Raw genomic sequence first — 18,815 nt, forward strand, 5'->3', positions numbered from 1 at the left:
GTCCCACGCAGTAAAATTATGACCTCATTCTCGGATTAGAGGGGGGGGGGGGGGTCTCCACAGGGGGTCAGATGGGGGATGGTGGGGCGGGGGAGGGATGGTGGACAGAGGGTGATGTGGGGGCATGACCTGAGGATGGGCTGTTATTGGGGGGAAAGAGCCCCACCCATCCATCTCACCTCATCTCGGCCAATCCAAATGCCCTCCTGTTACGTCGCACCAACCCGCCCCCGAAAACGCCCCGTCTGACTGTATCCAGTGCCTCATTAAACCCCCACCTTTTTCTCTCTTTTTTCTCCTTGTGTGTTCCAGTGCCACATGTCCACCCACGGTCAGCGGGGCGAGTGCTGGTGCGTTAACCCCTTCACGGGTGTCCAGATCGCCCAGTCTACCAAGGTGCGGGGGGACCCCAACTGCAGCCAGTATGTGGAGGAGCAGGAGACGGAGACTGGGACACAGCCCACTGCCGTCCTGCAGATGGCAGAGATATAACAGCCCTTCACACACACCCAGATACCCCCCCGCAGTGGAACGGTCCAAATTGACTGACAGCCGACATTGTTGTCATGTGCATGGGTCACTTTCAATGTAGCTCTTACGTTCCCGTCAAGAAAACCTAAAATGTCGCTCAAACAGAAGGCGGAACTAACAAAGAGTCACTGACAACAACCAAAACAAAACAGGTGGGGTTTTAGGAGGGGTTCTGGAAGACACTCATGGGGGTGTCCACTGAAAGTTGACCACTAAGATGCAAACAAAAGAAAAACTCACATCAAACTTACAGACAGGAAGCAAAACAAAAAGTTAAGCAAAACAAAAACAGGGAAGATCAGACAAAGGAATTTTTTAGAAATCAAATAGGGAGCACCAACTAAAGATGTTGATCCTCCACATCTCTCAAGACAGCTGGAGCACTGGGCCAGACACTGTTAAATAGCACCTGGTCCAGCAGAGGTGAAACACTTTCCCACTAACGAGATGGCAACCAGCACAGGTGTAACCCATACTGACTAACGAGGTGACACCAATCTGTGCGCCCTACATGCTAACGTGCTATACGTGCTACAGTCCAACCTCAAAACATAAATGAAAAAGAATAAACCTGTAACACCTTCCCCCTTAAGACAACAAATGTATCCTATATTTTTGTTGGACAAGTTTGCTCACCACCAACAGAAAACAACTTTAATTTCACAACATAATCAACTTAAATGCATCGCTACTTAAATGCGTCGCCTTCTCCAGTATAAACATGGTGTCTACTGGGTGTCAACAATTAAGACAAAACAGCCACCTCTTTTATGTACTTTTTTATTTTTTATTTCTTTTTATAATTGCCCTCTTTGCTTTGGGCAAAGGACCAACACAGTCCACCAGAACCCTGCTGAAATGTTTATGAAAAGCAGCAATAGGCTGCAAAGGTGCAACCGGTACAGCTTGGTTCGGATTACCCGTAATCTGGCAAACGCGACAGGATTTACAGTAAACCACAACATCCTGTTTCAGAACAGGACAGAAGAAATTATGCAAGATATGGTCATACGTCTTGTTGACCCCAAGATGGCCTGCCACACTACCATCGTGAGCCAACCTCAGTATCTCTTGTCGAAGCGCAACTGGAACGACAACTTGAGACACACTGGGCCAAATCGTCATGCCCAGAAGTGGTGCGAGAACGGCATTTCCTCATTAGACCACCATCTCCGTCAAAGTAACCCATATGAACTTCATCAAACTCCTCCTCTGGATGTATCTCAGCAAGAAGAGGGGAGAGGGAATCATCTTAACTCTGTTCAGCATTCAAATGATTCCTAGACATCAAAGTATCAACTGTAGGGAGCTCTCTTCCTTCAGTGCTCCTACAAAACTCGCTCACCTTTGGGGTTTTCAAAGACAGATGGACCATGGTGGGATCGCTGACATCCTCCTCAACGCTAGACTTGCTCCTGGCGACTTTCTTAGACATAGCGTAACGGCTCACTATGGGAACACTCAAGGGTACTTTTCTGATAACCCATCAGGTTCCTTACAAACGACAGGATTTGGCACGACCTTCCCTCCAGCCAAATCGTTTCCCAAAATTAATGAGACCCCCTTCACCGGTAGACTAGGCCTCACTCCAATGACAACAGAACCAGAAATAAGACCAGACTCGAGTTCCACATTGTACAAATGAACTTCCGTGCAACCCATCTCCACGCCTTCTACTAACACACTGCAACCTGTTGCTGAAGTGTCAGACAAAGGCAAAACACCCTCCAAAATGAAGGACTGGGCCGCCCCAGTGTCTCGCAGTATCTTCACCGGCTGCTTAAAAGCATTGCCACTCTGCAGAGACACGAACGTGTCTGAAACAAAAGGTTCATACACACCTGATCCAAAATTTTGTTTAGGAGATACACCAGTCCCAACCAGAGACTTAATGGGCTGGAGTGCTCCCACAAGAAGAAACAGCTTTTTTTCTCTCTCTAATTTTTCTGTTTCAACTTAGGACACTGAGACAAAGTGTCCTTTCTAACAGCAGTAATGACAAACTGGTGGATATGAAAAAACTGTTTTCTGCTGATCTTTATCTTTGGGGACTCTAGAAAAGGACGAAAATCTTACAGTAGGAGGTAACATCTCTGGATTTCTTTTTGCATAGGGATAACCACTGGGTGCTTTGTTTGTGAAGGTAGTTTTATGTGTCAACACAAACTCATCTGCAAGAACTGCAGCTTACTCAATAGTGAGATTATTGTGCTCATAAATGTAGGTAGCAACCCTTTCGTGAAAGCAATTCTTGAACTGCTCGAGAAGTATGAGTGTCTTTAAATCCTCAAGGTCCTTGACCTCTTGAGAACCACAACACCGATCAAAAAGACATCCTTATTCCTTTGCGAACTCAACATGGCTTTGTGATTCTGTCTTTCATAATTTACCGAACTGTTGTCTGTATGCCTCTGGGACCAACTCGTAAGCCCGAAGGATAGCTGCTTTAACAGTGTCATAATCTGAACTCTGCTCGAGAGATAAAGTGGCGTACACTTTCTGAGCTTTTCCCACAAGAACACTATGGAGGAGCAGTGACTAAATATCTGGCGGCCATTTTAGGGATGTGGCAATCCTCTCAAACAGAGTAAAATATACGTCCACCTCCTTTTCATTGAAAGGTGGTACAAGTCGGCTGTTTTGACCAAGATCAAACACTGTTGAGGTTGCAGGATGGCCTGACTGGATTCGGCTTGCTTCCAGCTCCATCTCTTGCTCACCCCACTACCCGTAGCGCCCTTTTCATCAGCCTCTCTCTCAGAGAGGATTTCCCCCTCCACCAAAACAGTACCGATCAACTCTTTGACTACTGCTTTTGGATCACCAGATGCCACTGATGCCATAATGCTTTGCAATGAAGAGCAGATTCGCCTTAGTGTACATTTATGTAGCATCTCCCATGTAGGGTCTTCCACAACTTAAAGTCCATGGCTTTATTATTGTTATGCAACTTTCAAGGTGGATGTCAGTGACAGAAAATCTACCACAAAAGTGTATTTTGAACACTCAGGTGTAACCCATACTGACTAACATCAGTATACAGTTGAAGTCGGAAGTTTACATACACTTAGGTTGGAGTCATTAAAACTCATTTTTTCAACCACTCCACACATTTCTTGTTAACAAACTATAGTTTTGACATGTCGGTTAGGACATCTACTTTGTGCATGACACAAGTAATAATTTTTCCAACAATTGTTTACAGACAGATTATTTCACTTATAATTCACTGTTTCACAATTCCAGTGGGTCAGAGGTTTGCATACACTAAGTTGACTGTGCCTTAAAACAGCTTGGAAAATTCCAGAAAATGATGTCATGGCTTTAGAAGCTTCTGATAGGCTAATTGACATCATTTGAGTCAATTGGAGGTGTACCTGTGGATGTATTTCAAGGCCAACCTTCAAACTCAGTCCCTCTTTGCTTGACATCATGGGAAAATCAAAAGAAATCAGTCAAGACCTCAGAAAAAGAATTGTAGACCTCCACAAGTCTGGTTCATCCTTGGGAGCAATTTCCAAATGCCTGAAGGTAACAAGTTCATCTGTACAAACAATAGTACGCAAGTATAAACACCATGGGACCATGCAGCCGTCATACCGTTCAGGAAGGAGACACGTTCTGTCTGCTAGAGATGAACGTACTTTGGTGCAAAAAGTGCAAATCAATCCCAGAACAACAGCAAAGGACCTTGTGAAGATGCTGGAGGAAACAGTTACAAAAGTATCTATATCCACAGTAAAACGAGTCCTATATCGACATAACCTGAAAGGATGCTCAGCAAGGAGGAAGCTGCCATAAAAAAGCCAGACTACGGTTTGCAACTGCACATGGGGACAAAGATCGTACTTTTTTGAGAAATGTCCTCTAGTCTGTTGAAACAAAAATAGAACCATCGTTCTGTTTGGAGGAAAAAGGGGGAGCTTGCAAGCCGAAGAACACCATCCCAACCGTGAAGCACAGGGTTGGCAGCATCATGCTGTGGGGATGCTTTGCTGCAGGAGGAACTGGTGCACTTTACAAAATAGATGGTATCATGAGGAAGGAAAATTATGTGGATATATTGAAGCAACATCTCAAGACATCAGTCAGGAGCTTGGTCGCAAATGGGTCTTCCAAATGGACCATTTTTAATTTTTTTACCTTTATTTAACTAGGCAAGTCAGTTAAGAACAAATTCTTATTTACAATGACGGCCTACACCGGCCAAACCCGGAAGACGCTGGGCCAATTGTGCGCTGCCCTATGGGACTCCCAATCACGTCCGGTTGTGATACAGCCTGGAATCAAACAAAGGGGTCTGTAGTGACGCCTCAAGCACTGAGATGCAGTGCCTTAGACCGCTGCGCCACTCTGGAGCCCAAGCATACTTCCAAAGTTGTGGCAAAATGGCTTAAAGACAACAAAGTCAAGGTATTGGAGTGGCCATCACAAAGCCCTGACCTCAATCCTATAGAAAGTTTGTGGGCAGAACTGAAAAAGCGTGTGCGAGCAAGGAGGCCTACAAACTTGACTCAGTTACACAAGCTCTGTCAGGAGGAATGGGCCAAAATTCACCCAACTTATTGTGGCAAGCTTGTGGAAGGCTACCCGAAACGTTTGACCCAAGTTAAACAATTTAAAGGCAATGCTACCAAATACTAATTGAGTGTATGTAAACTTCTGACCCACTGGGAATGTGATGAAAGAAATAAAAGCTGAAATAAATCATTCTCTCTACTATTATTCTGACATTTCACATTCTTAAAATAAAGTGTTGATCCTAACTGACATAAGAAAGGGAATTTTTACTAGGATTAAATGTCAGGAATTGTGAAAAAACTGAGTTTAAATGTATTTGGCAAAGGTGTATGTAAACTTCCGACCTCAACTGTACGTACTAAAGTCCCCCCCCCCCCCAAAAAAAAAAAAAAACTAACAGTAGCTTACATGTTTTTGTTTAAGTGCATGCATAGGTGGGGTGTTGTTGTCTTTATTCATGGGTTGCATGTTTCGTCACAATATTGTTTTGAGCATTCGGTTTGGACTGATGCCCGACTGAGCATTCTACTCAATGCATTGTCAATGAGTTCTGATGAAGATTTCATCAAAAGTGCATTACAGTGGCTTGGAAATACAATTACATTTCATAAGGAGGCAAATAATTAATAGGAAAACCTTTTGTCACCATTTTGATGTTGCCGGATTGACCTTAGATGCATTATTACATTAGCTAGCTAGCTAAGATTGAGGGGAGACCACCGGATTTTAGTTAGCTAACGTTAGCAATGCGAGCTATTTTTGACGAAGCTTCCTAGCTAATGACAACATTGCCAACTGTCTAAAGTAAATTTGACAATGATGCAAAGTTGTTTCCTACTAAATGTTCGCCTACTTTAGCAATGTCATCGTTTTACCAGGCACTATAGTGTAATTTAGACGAAATAGTAGTTAGCCTTCGTCCAGATTGACTGGGCTTTTCACCACTTTAGGGCACCACTATGATGCCTCCGGCAGAGGGCGGCTTGAGAACATAACAATGGCATGACGCAACCGAGTGACGGAGGTGCAACCTATCAATATGTGTATGTGTATGTGAGAGGGCCAAAAATATTTGTAATCACAATGAGATCACCTGCGTAAATAAAAATGGGTGCTAAAAAGGGGTGTGAGAGCCAAGCAAGGACGTTATCTATACTACAACTCAAAGCAGATTTCATAAAACTGTATTTACCTTATGTGTGCATATGTATGTGCGTGGGGGCCTGCCTGCCTGCCTGCTTGCTCGCGTGTGCGTGTGCGTGGTTGTGTCCCCAGCATGCTAATGCTAATTTGAATTGTTGGCAACACTTTACCTTAGTAACCTACACCGCATAATTCTATTACCCCTGTTATTACGGTAACTAGAATGTTGTTACTACAGGTAGGATGTAGGGGCAATTTAAGGTACAGTGTTACCAAATTGTTTCATGCTAATTCAAATTGTTTAGAGATTTCTGTAGGGGAAATGAAATGTTCGTTATTTGCCTTTCTTCAATATACAATATCTTCTGATCTCTTCTCTTTCTGGTGTACAGTATCACATTTTTGTTGTTGATATAGCTCTGCTCTAAAAACACATTCAGCCAAATTGCCTTTGCATGAATGTATCCTGTAGGCCCCTCCCTTCAACAAGGTTAGGTCATTTTACATTTTGTTCAGATAACTTTAATATTTTGAGGATTCCTCAATTAATTAATATATTTTCATCTCATCTCTTGTTGAATAAAATTGACCCAACCAAGCTCTTCCCCCCCCCTCTCTCTCTTCTGTTATCTACAATCTCTTCCTCTGTATCATCCACCTGTTGTCTCACTTTCACCAATCCATCTACCTTCTGCACCCTATCCATCCACTCCTCCCTTCTCTCTCTGTCCTCTCCTCCCTCTGTCCACTCCTCTCCCTCTGTCCACTCCTCCCTTCTCTCTCTGTCCACTCCTCCCTTCTCTCTCTGTCCACTCCTCCCCTCTGTCCACTCCTCCCTTCGTCCACTCCTCCCTTCTCTCTCTGTCCACTCCTCCCTTCTCTCTCTCTGTCCACTCCTCCCTTCTCTCTCTCCTTTCCTCCCTTCTCTCTCTGTCCACTCCTCCCTTCTCTCTCTCTGTCCTTTCCTCCCTTCTCTCTCTGTCCACTCCTCCCTTCTCTCTCTGTCCACTCCTCCCTTCTCTCTCTGTCCTCTCCTCCCTCTGTCCACTCCTCCCTTCCTTCTCTCTCTGTCCTCTCCTCCCTCTGTCCACTCCTCCCTTCTCTGTCTGTCCACTCCTCCCTTCTGTCTCTATCCACTCCTCCCTTCTCTGTCTGTCCACTCCTCCCTTCTCTCTCTGTCTCCACTCCTCCCCACTATCTCTGTCTCCACTCCTCTCTCTACTCCTCCCTTCTCCCTCTGTCCACTCCTCCTTTCTCTCTCTACTCCTCCCTTCTCTCTCTGTCCACTCCTTCACTCTCTCTGTCTGTCTGTCTGTCTGTCCACTCCTCCCTTCGTCCACTCCTCCCCTCTCTCTCTGTCCACTCCTCCCCTCTCTCTCTGTCCACTCCTCCTCTCTCTCTCTCTCTCTCTCTCTGTCCACTCCTCCCTTCTCTCTCCACTCCTCCTTTCTCTCTGTCCACTCCTCCCCTCTCTATGTCCACTCATTTTACATTTTAGTCATTTAGCAGAGACTCTTATCCAGAGCGACTTACAGTTAGTGAGTGCATACATTTGCATACTGGCCCCCCGTGGGAATCGAACCCACAACCCTGGCGTTGCAAGCGCTATGCTCTACCAACTGAGCTACACGGGGCTACACTCCTCCCTTCTCTTTATCAATGGGGGTTGTTGGAGGGAAGGGTACATTGGGGTTGATGGAAATTTGGAAAGGGTGTGTGTGTGTGTGTGTGTGTATGGGGGTTGGGTCAGTGGTGGTTTGGAAAAGGGGGGGGGTTGGAGGAAAGGGTGTATGGGGGTTGGGTCAGTGGATTGCAGGTTACTAATGAAGTGTTGACAGTGGGGCGATATTAGAACCCAGGGCTGACATTGACAAATGGGATACAAATAACAGCAGGTTCCCAAATGTACGTATGTTCGCTATTCAAACGCTGCTACACCTCCAGTCCACACACTGCTAGGCAGAGGGAGGGAGGGAGGGAGGGAGGGAGGGAGGGGGGAGGGAGGGAGGGAGGGAGGGAGGTAGGGAGGGAGGGAGGGAGGGAGGGAGGGAGGGAGGGAGGGAGGGAGGGGGGAGGGAGGGAGGGAGGGAGGGGGGGAGGGAGGAGGGAGGGAGGGAGGGAGGGAGGGAGGAAGTGAGGGGGGGAGGGGGGGAGGGGGGAGGGAGGGAGGGAGGGATGGGGGAAGGGGGGGAGGGGGGAGGGGGGGAGGGGGGAGGGAGGGAGGGAGGGAGGGGGGAGGGAGGGAGGGAGGGAGGGAGGGAGGGGGGGAGGGGGGAGGGAGGGAGGGAGGGAGGGAGGGAGGGAGGGGGATTCAAACCTATCCTGGAACTGGATTTCTGTCCACAATTCTGACAGCCAACCACTGAGTGTCTTAGATGGGCCACATTATGTCCGTGACGTGGTGAAAGTACAATCCAATAACGAGGAGGCAGAAATGTAAGTTCAGACTATTTACTCTGTGGTGCAGGCAATAAACATGAACGCCATGTCGGCAGGTGACCGTACACTTCCACACCTGTGGGGCGCACACACTATATCTGGTAGTGTCTGTGCGTGCTCCTTAACATACCTACCACCACTATACCCAATACAACAGCCCATTGACCCAATGGAGATATGAGTACAAACAGGCTTGTCCTACCATATCAATGTATCAATGGAATGAAATCCAAGTAAAACAATGAAAGACGGGACAAACATACTCTTTGAACCTCTGGCCAAAACAGTAACATACGCATGAGACTGTGACTGGCATTGACCTTATGACCTTCTGTGTTGCCAGTCTGCCAGCATGGTTCCAGCATGGTGCCAGTCTGCCAGCATGGTGCCAGTCTTCCAACATGGAGCCAGTCTTCCAGCATGGTGCCAGTCTGCCAGCATGATTCCAGCATGGTGCCAGTCTGCCAGCATGGTGCCAGTCTTCCAACATGGTGCCAGTCTTCCAGCATGGTGCCATTCTTCCAGCATGGTGCCAGTCTTCCAGCATGGTAACAGTCTGCCAGCATGGTGCCGGTCTTCCAGCATGGTGCCAGTCTGCCAGCATGGTGCCAGCATGGTGCCAGTCTGCCAGCATGGTGCCAGTCTTCCAACATAGAGCCAGTCTTCCAGCATGGTGCCAGTCTGCCAGCATGGTTCCAGCATGATGCCAGTCTGCCAGCATGGTGCCAGTCTTCCAACATGGTGCCAGTCTTCCAGCATGGTGCCATTCTTCCAGCATGGTGCCAGTCTTCCAGCATGGTGCCAGTCTGCCAGCATGGTGCCAGTCTTCCAGCATGGTGCCAGTCTGCCAGCATGGTTCCAGTCTTCCAACATGGTGCCAGTCTTCCAGCATTTCGTAGAGTGGATTAGTTTTGTTTTAGGGGGATTCCAGTTCTTTGAGGATGTTGACAGTTCCTGTTAGTTTCCTGTATAGATCTCTCTGTACCCTCTGGTAGTGTACTGCATTTCACGGTAGTTTGACGCTGGCCTACTTTGAAAACAAAGAGAAACTAATCCCTGTGGTTTTGGGGTATATTGATTTGTCAGAGTGGGCTAAAGTGGTGTGTGTGTGTGTGTGTGTGTGTGTGTGTGTTATTGGAGTGTGTGTGCCAGTGTGTGAAGAAGGGTAGGTTTGGCTGTGTGTGTGTGTGTGTGTGTGTGTGTGTGTGTGTGTGTGTGTGTGTGTGTGTGTGTGTGTGTGTGTGTGTGTGTGTATGTGTGTGTGTATGTGTGAGTGTGTGTGCCCGGTGGGGAGGGTTTGGCACCGAGTGGAGTAAAACTATCAGAGCGGGTCCCTGTGTTTGGAGAACCTCACTCTGGGTGACAAAGGGAATTCTCTTAAGCAGAGCAAACAACCATGTGCCCTTCCAAGTACATTCACCAGGTGTTCTCCTTCCTCTTGTTTTCACACCATGTTCGATTTTAAGGTTGCACCTTCTAGCGGTCTTTCTGATCTGTGTAAGCTACTGTATATACAGTATTTTGGTTGTCAAAAACAGTTGATGTTATGGAATATTGAAAGATGTGGAACATGGTGCTTCACTGAATGCGTTTAAATTAAGTTTAGGTAACTTTTTCACTATAACGTTTCACAACCAAACATTATCCTGCCTCTGATAGTTTTTGATACTCTTGGAAGACATTTGATCAGATGTTCTGGGATACACGGATGATAGTCCTGATGGACCAGCATTGGGGTATACAGCCCTTTAACTCATGTGATTTCAGACCCACAGCATGTACGTTTCCCAAACCTTCGCGTTTGTAGGCCGATAAACCTCAGAAACCTCAAATACTTGACACAAATCACCTTATTCTGGGACGGGTTTGGTGTAGCGAGGCCCATATTGCGATTAGATGTACTCATCCATAGTCATTGGTGTAATTATGCAATAAAAGGGGCATGAACGCTTTAAAGCCATAAGTGCGGTTGTCAGTTTCTTTGAAGGCAATAGTAATTGTCATGTTCACTACCTCACCAATCAAATCCCCTACACATGTTCCTCTTCCCCAAAGTCTACCCAGCTTCCCCTTATAATACTGACGCCTATACGGGGGAACCAAGGTACCAAGTGCTCCTCCCTCAGTGCCTGTGTGCCGACGTTGCGTTGATCACACACATCTGGAGCTGGTCAAGTCGTAGTGTCTCCAGGGAAGGACTTCCGTACCTCAACATCCCTGTCTCGTCATGTCACTTCCTGGAAGCCATGAGCACCCGTCCCTTCTCCCCCGAAACAAGCCAGACTCCCTTCAGAGCTGATAGCACCCTCCTCTTTCCTGTTATTGATCCCACAAATTGTATGTGTTTCTGTGTTTCTGTGTGTGTATGTGTGTGTGTGTGTGTGTGTGTGTGTGTGTGTGTGTGTGTGTGTGTGCGCATGCTTGCGTGCGAAGCTTTATAACACTATTGCCTTGGCAAACTTTGACTTGGCATGGGCAGAACAGTCATTCCTTCCATACCTAACATACCAACCATGGGGCAACTTCCATACTGTTTTTATTTTATTTTTTTATTTTTGGGGGGGGGGTAGATCAGCTTTAATATTTCAGATAGATTGTAACTTCCATCAATGTAATTGTCTGCATCACTTCCAATCCCCCATATGTTTTTTTTCATACACACATACATATACACACACACATATATATATATATATATATATATATATATATATATATATATATATATATATATATATACAGTGGGGAGAACAAGTATTTGATACACTGCCGATTTTGCAGGTTTTCCTACTTACAAAGCATGTAGAGGTCTGTAATTTTTATCATAGGTACACTTCAACTGTGAGAGACGGAATCTAAAACAAAAATCCAGAAAATCACATTGTATGATTTTTAAGTAATTAATTTGCATTTTGTTGCATGACATAAGTATTTGAAACATCAGAAAAGCAGAACTTAATATTTGGTACAGAAACCTTTGTTTGCAATTACAGAGATCATACGTTTCCTGTAGGTCTTGACCAGGTTTGCACACACTGCAGCAGGGATTTTGGCCCGCTCCTCCATACAGACCTTCTCCAGATCCTTCTGGTTTTGGGGCTGTCGCTGGGCAATACGGACTTTCAGCTCCCTCCAAAGATTTTCTATTGGGTTCAGGTCTGGAGACTGGCTAGGCCACTCCAGGACCTTGAGATGCTTCTTACGGAGCCACTCCTTAGTTGCCCTGGCTGTGTGTTTCGGGTCGTTGTCATGCTGGAAGACTCAGCCACGACCCATCTTCAATGCTCTTACTGAGGGAAGGAGGTTGTTGGCCAAGATCTCGCGATACATGGCCCCATCCATCCTCCCCTCAATACAGTGCAGTCGTCATGTCCCCTTTGCAGAAAAGCATCCCCAAAGAAGGATGTTTCCACCTCCATGCTTCACGGTTGGGATGGTGTACTTGGGGTTGTACTCATCCTTCTTCTTCCTCCAAACACGGCGAGTGGAGTTTAGACCAAAAAGCTATATTTTTGTCTCATCAGACCACATGACCTTCTCCCATTCCTCCTCTGGATCATCCAGATGGTCATTGGCAAACTTCAGACGGGCCTGGACATGCGCTGGCTTGAGCAGGGGGACCTTGCATGCGCTGCAGGATTTTAATCCATGACGGCGTAGTGTGTTACTAATGGTTTTCTTTGAGACTGTGGTCCCAGCTCTCTTCAGGTCATTGACCAGGTCCTACCGTGTAGTTCTGGGCTGATCCCTCACCTTCCTCATGATCATTGATGCCCCTTGAGGTGAGATCTTGCATGGAGCCCCAGACAGAGGGTGATTGACCGTCATCTTGAACTTCTTCCATTTTCTAATAATTGCAACAACAGTTGTTGCCTTCTCACCAAGCTGCTTGCCTATTGTCCTGTAGCCCATCCCAGCCTTATGCAGGTCTACAATTTTATCCCTGATGTCCTTACACAGCTCTCTGGTCTTGGCCATTGTGGAGAGGTTGGAGTCTGTTTGATTGAGTGTGTGGACAGGTGTCTTTTATACAGGTAACGAGTTCAAACAGGTGCAGTTAATACAGGTAATGAGTGGAGAACAGGAGGGCTTCTTAAAGAAAAACTAACAGGTCTGTGAGAGCCGGAATTCTTACTGGTTGGTAGGTGATCAAATACTTATGTCATGCAATAAAATGCAAATGAATTACTTAAAAATCATACAATGTGATTTTCTGGATTTTTGTTAGTTCTAGATTCCGTCTCTCACAGTTGAAGTGTACCTATGATAAAAATTACAGACCTCTACATGCTTTGTAAGTAGGAAAACCTGCAAAATCGGCAGTGTATCAAATACTTGTTCTCCCCACTGTATATATACACACATACACATACACATATACACATACACACACATACACACACACACATATATACATACATCCATACACAGACACACACACACACACATATCCTTTTTAAAATCATATTTCCCTTCATTACTTTCCAACCCCACCACCCCTTCCCCAATTGGAGTAAACTAGTGAACAACAACGCTTAGGCCTCTACTTCCAGCCCATACATACCAAATACATTCTATGGACACAGTCAAATTCTACAATAATTATATTTTCTTTGTTTTTACTCCTGAACTTCCTCCAATCATTTTCATGATGTCCATCTGGTTTACTTCTATATGCCATATTTTTCAACTGTGCTCTTTCACAAAAGCTCTCAACCTATAACCTATATACTTATTATGGACACAGTATGCTTTACATTAGTTATATTGTTGTTATTAGTTGTTGTTATTAGTCCCATCCTTCAGCTCCATTCAACACCTCCCATCTATCTCGTAACACCATCAATATTGGATTTCTATTTGCCATATGTTTTTCAACTGTACTGTGATGTTTTACAAAAGTTCTGAACCCTTCTATTCCCATTGTTTCTACAGATCGTAAATTGAATATAAACATTTTTGCTAAAAGTATTATTATATTATTGATCGATTGACTATGACTTTTCAGATCACCCAGTAGTGCTATCTGCAGGGTTAGCTCCAGGTAAATATTGCAATCCTTTAGCCATTCCTGGACCTGTGTCCAAAAACAAGCTACAAATGGACAGTACCAAAACAAATGATCTAATGATTCTGTCTCTTCGCAGCCAAATCTGCAGAGCTGGGAAGATTGTATCCCCCATATAAATAACATTCTATTGGTAGCAAGAATTTTCTATAATAATTTCAATAGAAAAATTATAAGTTTCATATTTCATAAACACTATGCCATGGAATCGGTACATCAAAAATTTATTTCCAACTATTTTGCAATCTATATGGGACGGCTGTCAATCCTTTGGTCCTTAAATGAAACTGGTATACTTTTTTATTTATCACAATTTTCTTTAACTAATTATATTATTTAATGCAAGGACGACAGACAAGTTCCTTACTTTTTCCCCCTTCCACTTTCCTCTTCCATTTTTGTGGTAAGGCTGCAATTTGGTTGTAATTTTGGGTAGAGCAGACATTTCCATATGTTTTTGTTAGCTGCATGTGCAACATAACTCCACCAGTCCTACCGATAATATCATTTACGAAGATTATACCTTTTTTAACATTTTGTATATTTCAGTTTAACCACAATATTTGTTGCATTATTTGTTCTGTCGTTTCTGGAGGATTAAATTGAAATTGCAACCAACTTTCTATGGCTTGTTTTAGAAATAGTGATATTTGGGAGATTATTTCCTTTCAAATAATTTAAAGTGAGAGGTTGTAATCTGAATAAAGGGAAAAAGGCCATTCTTGAACATTGGGTGAGACAATCTTACTAATTTGCTAGAGAACCAGTTCGGATTTAAGTATAACTTTTGTATGACTGAAGCTTTTAGTGATAGGTCTAATGCTTTAATATTTAATCATTTCTGTCCTCCGAATTCATATTCATTATATAAATAGGCCTGTTTAATTTTGTCTGGCTTGCCAAATCAAATGGAATCCGTCATCCTCATTCATCCTCATTCATCCTCATTCATCCTCATTCATCCTCACCACTTTACTACCGGTATGCTTCAAGTCTTTGAAATGGATTTTAATAGTTTGTATACAGTTAGGTTTATGGCATTTGATTAGTGTGTGTAACCAGTCATTTAGTCTTTTACAAACCCTTTGTAATCTTCGGGTCCTTTAAATACAGAGTGTATTCATTAATGCTGGGTATATGTTATGGGGTGGTGTTTAGAGCTTTCCTTGACCAGGACAAGTGCAACTAACGCCTCAGTCAAAAGTGATATCCCCATTGTACACTCGTAAAAAAAAAGGTGCTATCTAGAACCTAAAAGGGTTCTTCGGCTCTCCCCATAGGAGAACCCTTTGAATAACCCTTTATGGTTCCAGGTAGAACCCTTTTGGTTCCAAGTAGAACCCTTTTGGGTTCCATGTATAACTGTTTCCACAGAGGGTTCTTCATAGAACCCAAAATGGTTCTACCTGGAACCAAAGATGGTTTTACCTGGAAACAAAAAGGGTAATCCTTCAGGGTCAGCTGAATAACCCTTGTGGAACCCTTTTTTCCAAGAGTGTATGTAGTATGCAAAAAGTAAGACCTCAAACCTGCAACTAATGTCACGGCCAGTGTGTGTAGATATGACCTCATCATGTCATCTCTGATCACCACACCATTAGGCTTCATACACACTGCTCCTGGCAACAACAAGGAAGTATTTTCATTGGTTCTAGCCATGTTAATCAGGGGGCGTGTCGACACAAGGTTGCAATTCATTGGTCGAGGGCTGTGCTTATGAGGCTTTACTTGTGATTGTTCTTCTGTAGTGTAGACGTGCCTGTGTTTCTCTTTTCCAGTTTTGAGTTTACATCAGAAAGAAGAAACTATTTGCATGGGTTCTTTTGAATAGCTAGGATTACTCTGAGAACTGATGTTGTTGTGGTCAGGGTTTCCAGACCTATATACCCCATATATAACCCCTATATACCCCCTATGTATTCCTCTACAGTATCTTTTGTATGTGACTATATGTTAGTGCCTTGGGGTGCCTGGAAAATAGTTTGAGATAAACCATTTTTAGGTTTTGAGTTCAAAATGCACATCACACAAACACATCACTAACACGTCTTTAAATGAATACATCACTTTATTTAAATAAATGCTTTGTCATAACAAAAAAAAAGACAAAGGTTAAAAGAGTACATAAATTACAAGTTGAATAAATATTACACAGTGATATTCACTTTAATAGTTTGAGATTTTTTTCATGAGGAGTTCCAAATGCTGACCATTTTATGTCACTGTCCTCTGGCACCAATAGGTATTTTTTCAGAAGCCAGTTAACACCACATGTTATTAAGGTAACTGACTGATTTTGTTTCGTTTCATCAATAAAAACGTTATGCATAAAAAAAAAAAAAAAAAGCTGTAGTTACTATTGTATCATGAACTGTGACCAGACAGAGAGCACACATCACTGTGAGTATGAGTACATAACCAGGTGGGAGACGAGGAATCTGAATAAGGCAGTGTTAGAGTTGAAAACAGATTCACACTTTAAAAGGAGGATAAGCGTTCAATTCAACCTCTCCAACACCTCAATCTACCACCATAACGCAAATAAAATTTCTAGAGAATTTCAATGATTCGTAGCTCGGTTGAATTGTGTCAATTGGTTGATTTGACGCAAAGGATTCAATGCCCTTAAACATATTTTCTTTGACCCAAGACTGAGACAAAGTTAGACTGCACCATATGGCTGGCCAACTGATTCAATAGGCTTCTGATGGACTGCTGCTAAAATGGAAGCTGGAGAGGGAGTCAACATCTAAACTTCTTGCTGCATTCCTATTCCTCAGATTTCCCAGGTCTCCTCGTGTCTGTTCCTAACTGTGTCTACTGTCATGCGATTGGTGAGCTCTCCGTGATGAGGGTGTGGCTAGGCTCTAAACGCGACCACTCTCCATGGTGCTCCGTCTCTCGCTTTCTCTCCCTCTTTCTTTCTTTCTTTCTTTCTTTCTTTCTTTCTTTCATTCTTTCATTCTTTCTTTCTCTCATTCTCTCATTCTCTCTCTCTCTCTCTCTCTTTCTCTCTCTCTCTCTCTCTCTCTCTCTCTCTCTCTCTCTCTCTCTCTCTCTCTCTCTCTCTCTCTTTCTCTCTCTCTCTCTCTCTGTGAGAGCAGCTAGATGAAAGTGGGACTGTTATGTGGTTGCTACTGTGCTGTACGGTGTGTTATTATCCCTTTATCCTTATTGGACGTTGGTGCTAGAACTCCCAGGCATGGACCACATGAGCCCCTGTCAACCATTACCCAGAAGGCCTTGCAGAGACCTTAAACTGTATCACACTACATGTTTAGCTTGTTTTGTTTTTCTACCCAGGCGGCGCTATTACAGGACGTAATCTGTGGGCATTTATAATGAAATTGATTTAACTTCTATGAGTGCAAGCCACTTTATTTTAAAGTGGACTGGGTGGAGGTGGGACGGGTGCCTCGCTGGGTATAGAACGACGTGGTGATCTGGGGTTTACCAAAGGGCGGAGGAGTTCACTTCCATGTAGGAAGACATTTTGGATGTGAAGGGTAGCAGGGTATAGTGACTTGTATTTTTCCACTAATTCTCGCTCCTAGTAACTGAGGGTATAAAGCTATAGGCCTGACATTTTGACCCCATTGTTGATGTTACAGCAGCTCGTTTGCCATTATGAGCTATTAAAAACAACTGTATCCTATCCATCACATTTGTATTACGAAAACGGAAAATATCACGTCATTATTGGACTACAGACTTAACTGAAGCTGGAATAAAAGCTCCTTAATTTGTTGTCTGTTGATGGCCTCCGTCTGCCTGGCTAGAGAAACTATGAACACTCAAGCTGTGGAATAGGATCTGATGGCTAGTAATGCCTCGTCCATCTTTTCTCCGACTACTGGCAGAGAGAGGCAGCAGTTTGCTAGTCTGTGTGCCCAACGATGATGTGCCTCGGAATTCTAACAATCACTTGCCTATTCTCTGGCAATCAAATACATCGGCAGTCAACTTTGAAAGCAATATTCTATCTTTTTGGTGCTTTTTGAAAATAAGAGACAGAACGGGTCCTCTGGTCTGCCTTGCCCTCACAGTCATACACAGAGAGGGATAAGCAGCAACAAATTCCTAATGTGTTTGTGGCACGATGACAAGAGCTATCCCACATCCCATTGAGTTACCTTCTCTGTACTACACCTAGACCTCTTGTCTTGGCAGGCTAGAAAACTATTACCCTGGGGACCTCTCAGCCTCAGCAGGGTTTCCGCCCCTTAAACAGCTACCACGGCACGTTCGCGTCACTATTCAAATGTGGATATGCATGTAGGAAGGCACTGCGACTTGCAGACAGATGAACATAAAACTACTCTTTCAACTGACCCTGCAGGTAGTGGTCAAAGATGCCCCCATTGAGCGGAAGGAAAACTGCTCACCATTTCCAATGCAAGTAATGTTGTGTTGTATTGAAAACAAGTTGTCGAGAAGGAGGGGTGGCATGCAAGCGAAGGGGGAAGTATATAGATGGGATATAGCTTTTTTATGACTGTTTCATATTCAAATAAGGATGGCCAGGCGTCATGGAACCATTCAAATTGTTTACAGGCTAAAATACACACGTCCTTTTCCAAGCACCAGTACATTGTATTTGTTTTGTTTTTTTAAAAGAACATTAGTTAATTTATAGTCAAAAGTAATACACCAAGGTTCCACTGTAGCCGTGGCAACGGACCACTTGGTTAAGGAACACGGCTCAAAAGTGGGCGGTTACTACTTCACTGAAGGCAAAAAGAAACAGTACAAACAAAATCACACAAGATTAACACCCTCGAGCAACTGAGACACAAAAAGAAAACAGCTAACCTCACTGGTGAATACAAGTCTGCAACGTGCTTTATCCTTCTTCTCACAATTGTTGCCCATACTTTAGCAAAACAAAGGATTACTGGTGTTAGTTATTGGGGGACTGTACGGTTGTTTAGCCTCATCCCACTATTCTTTAAGTCCCGGTTGTTGGGCCAAGCAGAGCTCGCATCAGGTGACAGAATGAGCACTTTGTGGCAGTATTCCCTTCACCAGTAGGGGTAGTGTTCTCCATTAAGTTCTGTGTTGCCCTGCATGGCAGTGTCTGGTAACAATAGGCACAGTTGGCATATCAGGATAG

At 44.1% G+C, this 18,815-nt stretch overlaps 1 protein-coding gene across 1 annotated transcript in view; it reads left to right on the forward strand.

The window, feature by feature from the left end:
- LOC311143736 (insulin-like growth factor-binding protein 2-B) overlaps positions 1-6,573 on the forward strand; it is a 20,212-nt gene extending 13,639 nt beyond the window's left edge. The window contains exon 4 of the mRNA XM_084179612.1: positions 313-6,573. Within this exon, the coding sequence (XP_084035738.1) occupies positions 313-492 (180 nt within the window). The 3' untranslated portion in view covers positions 493-6,573. The remainder of the gene's footprint in view (positions 1-312) is intronic.
- Positions 6,574-18,815: the final 12,242 nt, after the last annotated feature.

Source organism: Coregonus lavaretus, assembly GCF_964263955.1.
Source record: "Coregonus lavaretus genome assembly, chromosome: 16".
Taxonomy (NCBI): Eukaryota; Metazoa; Chordata; class Actinopteri; order Salmoniformes; family Salmonidae; genus Coregonus; species Coregonus lavaretus.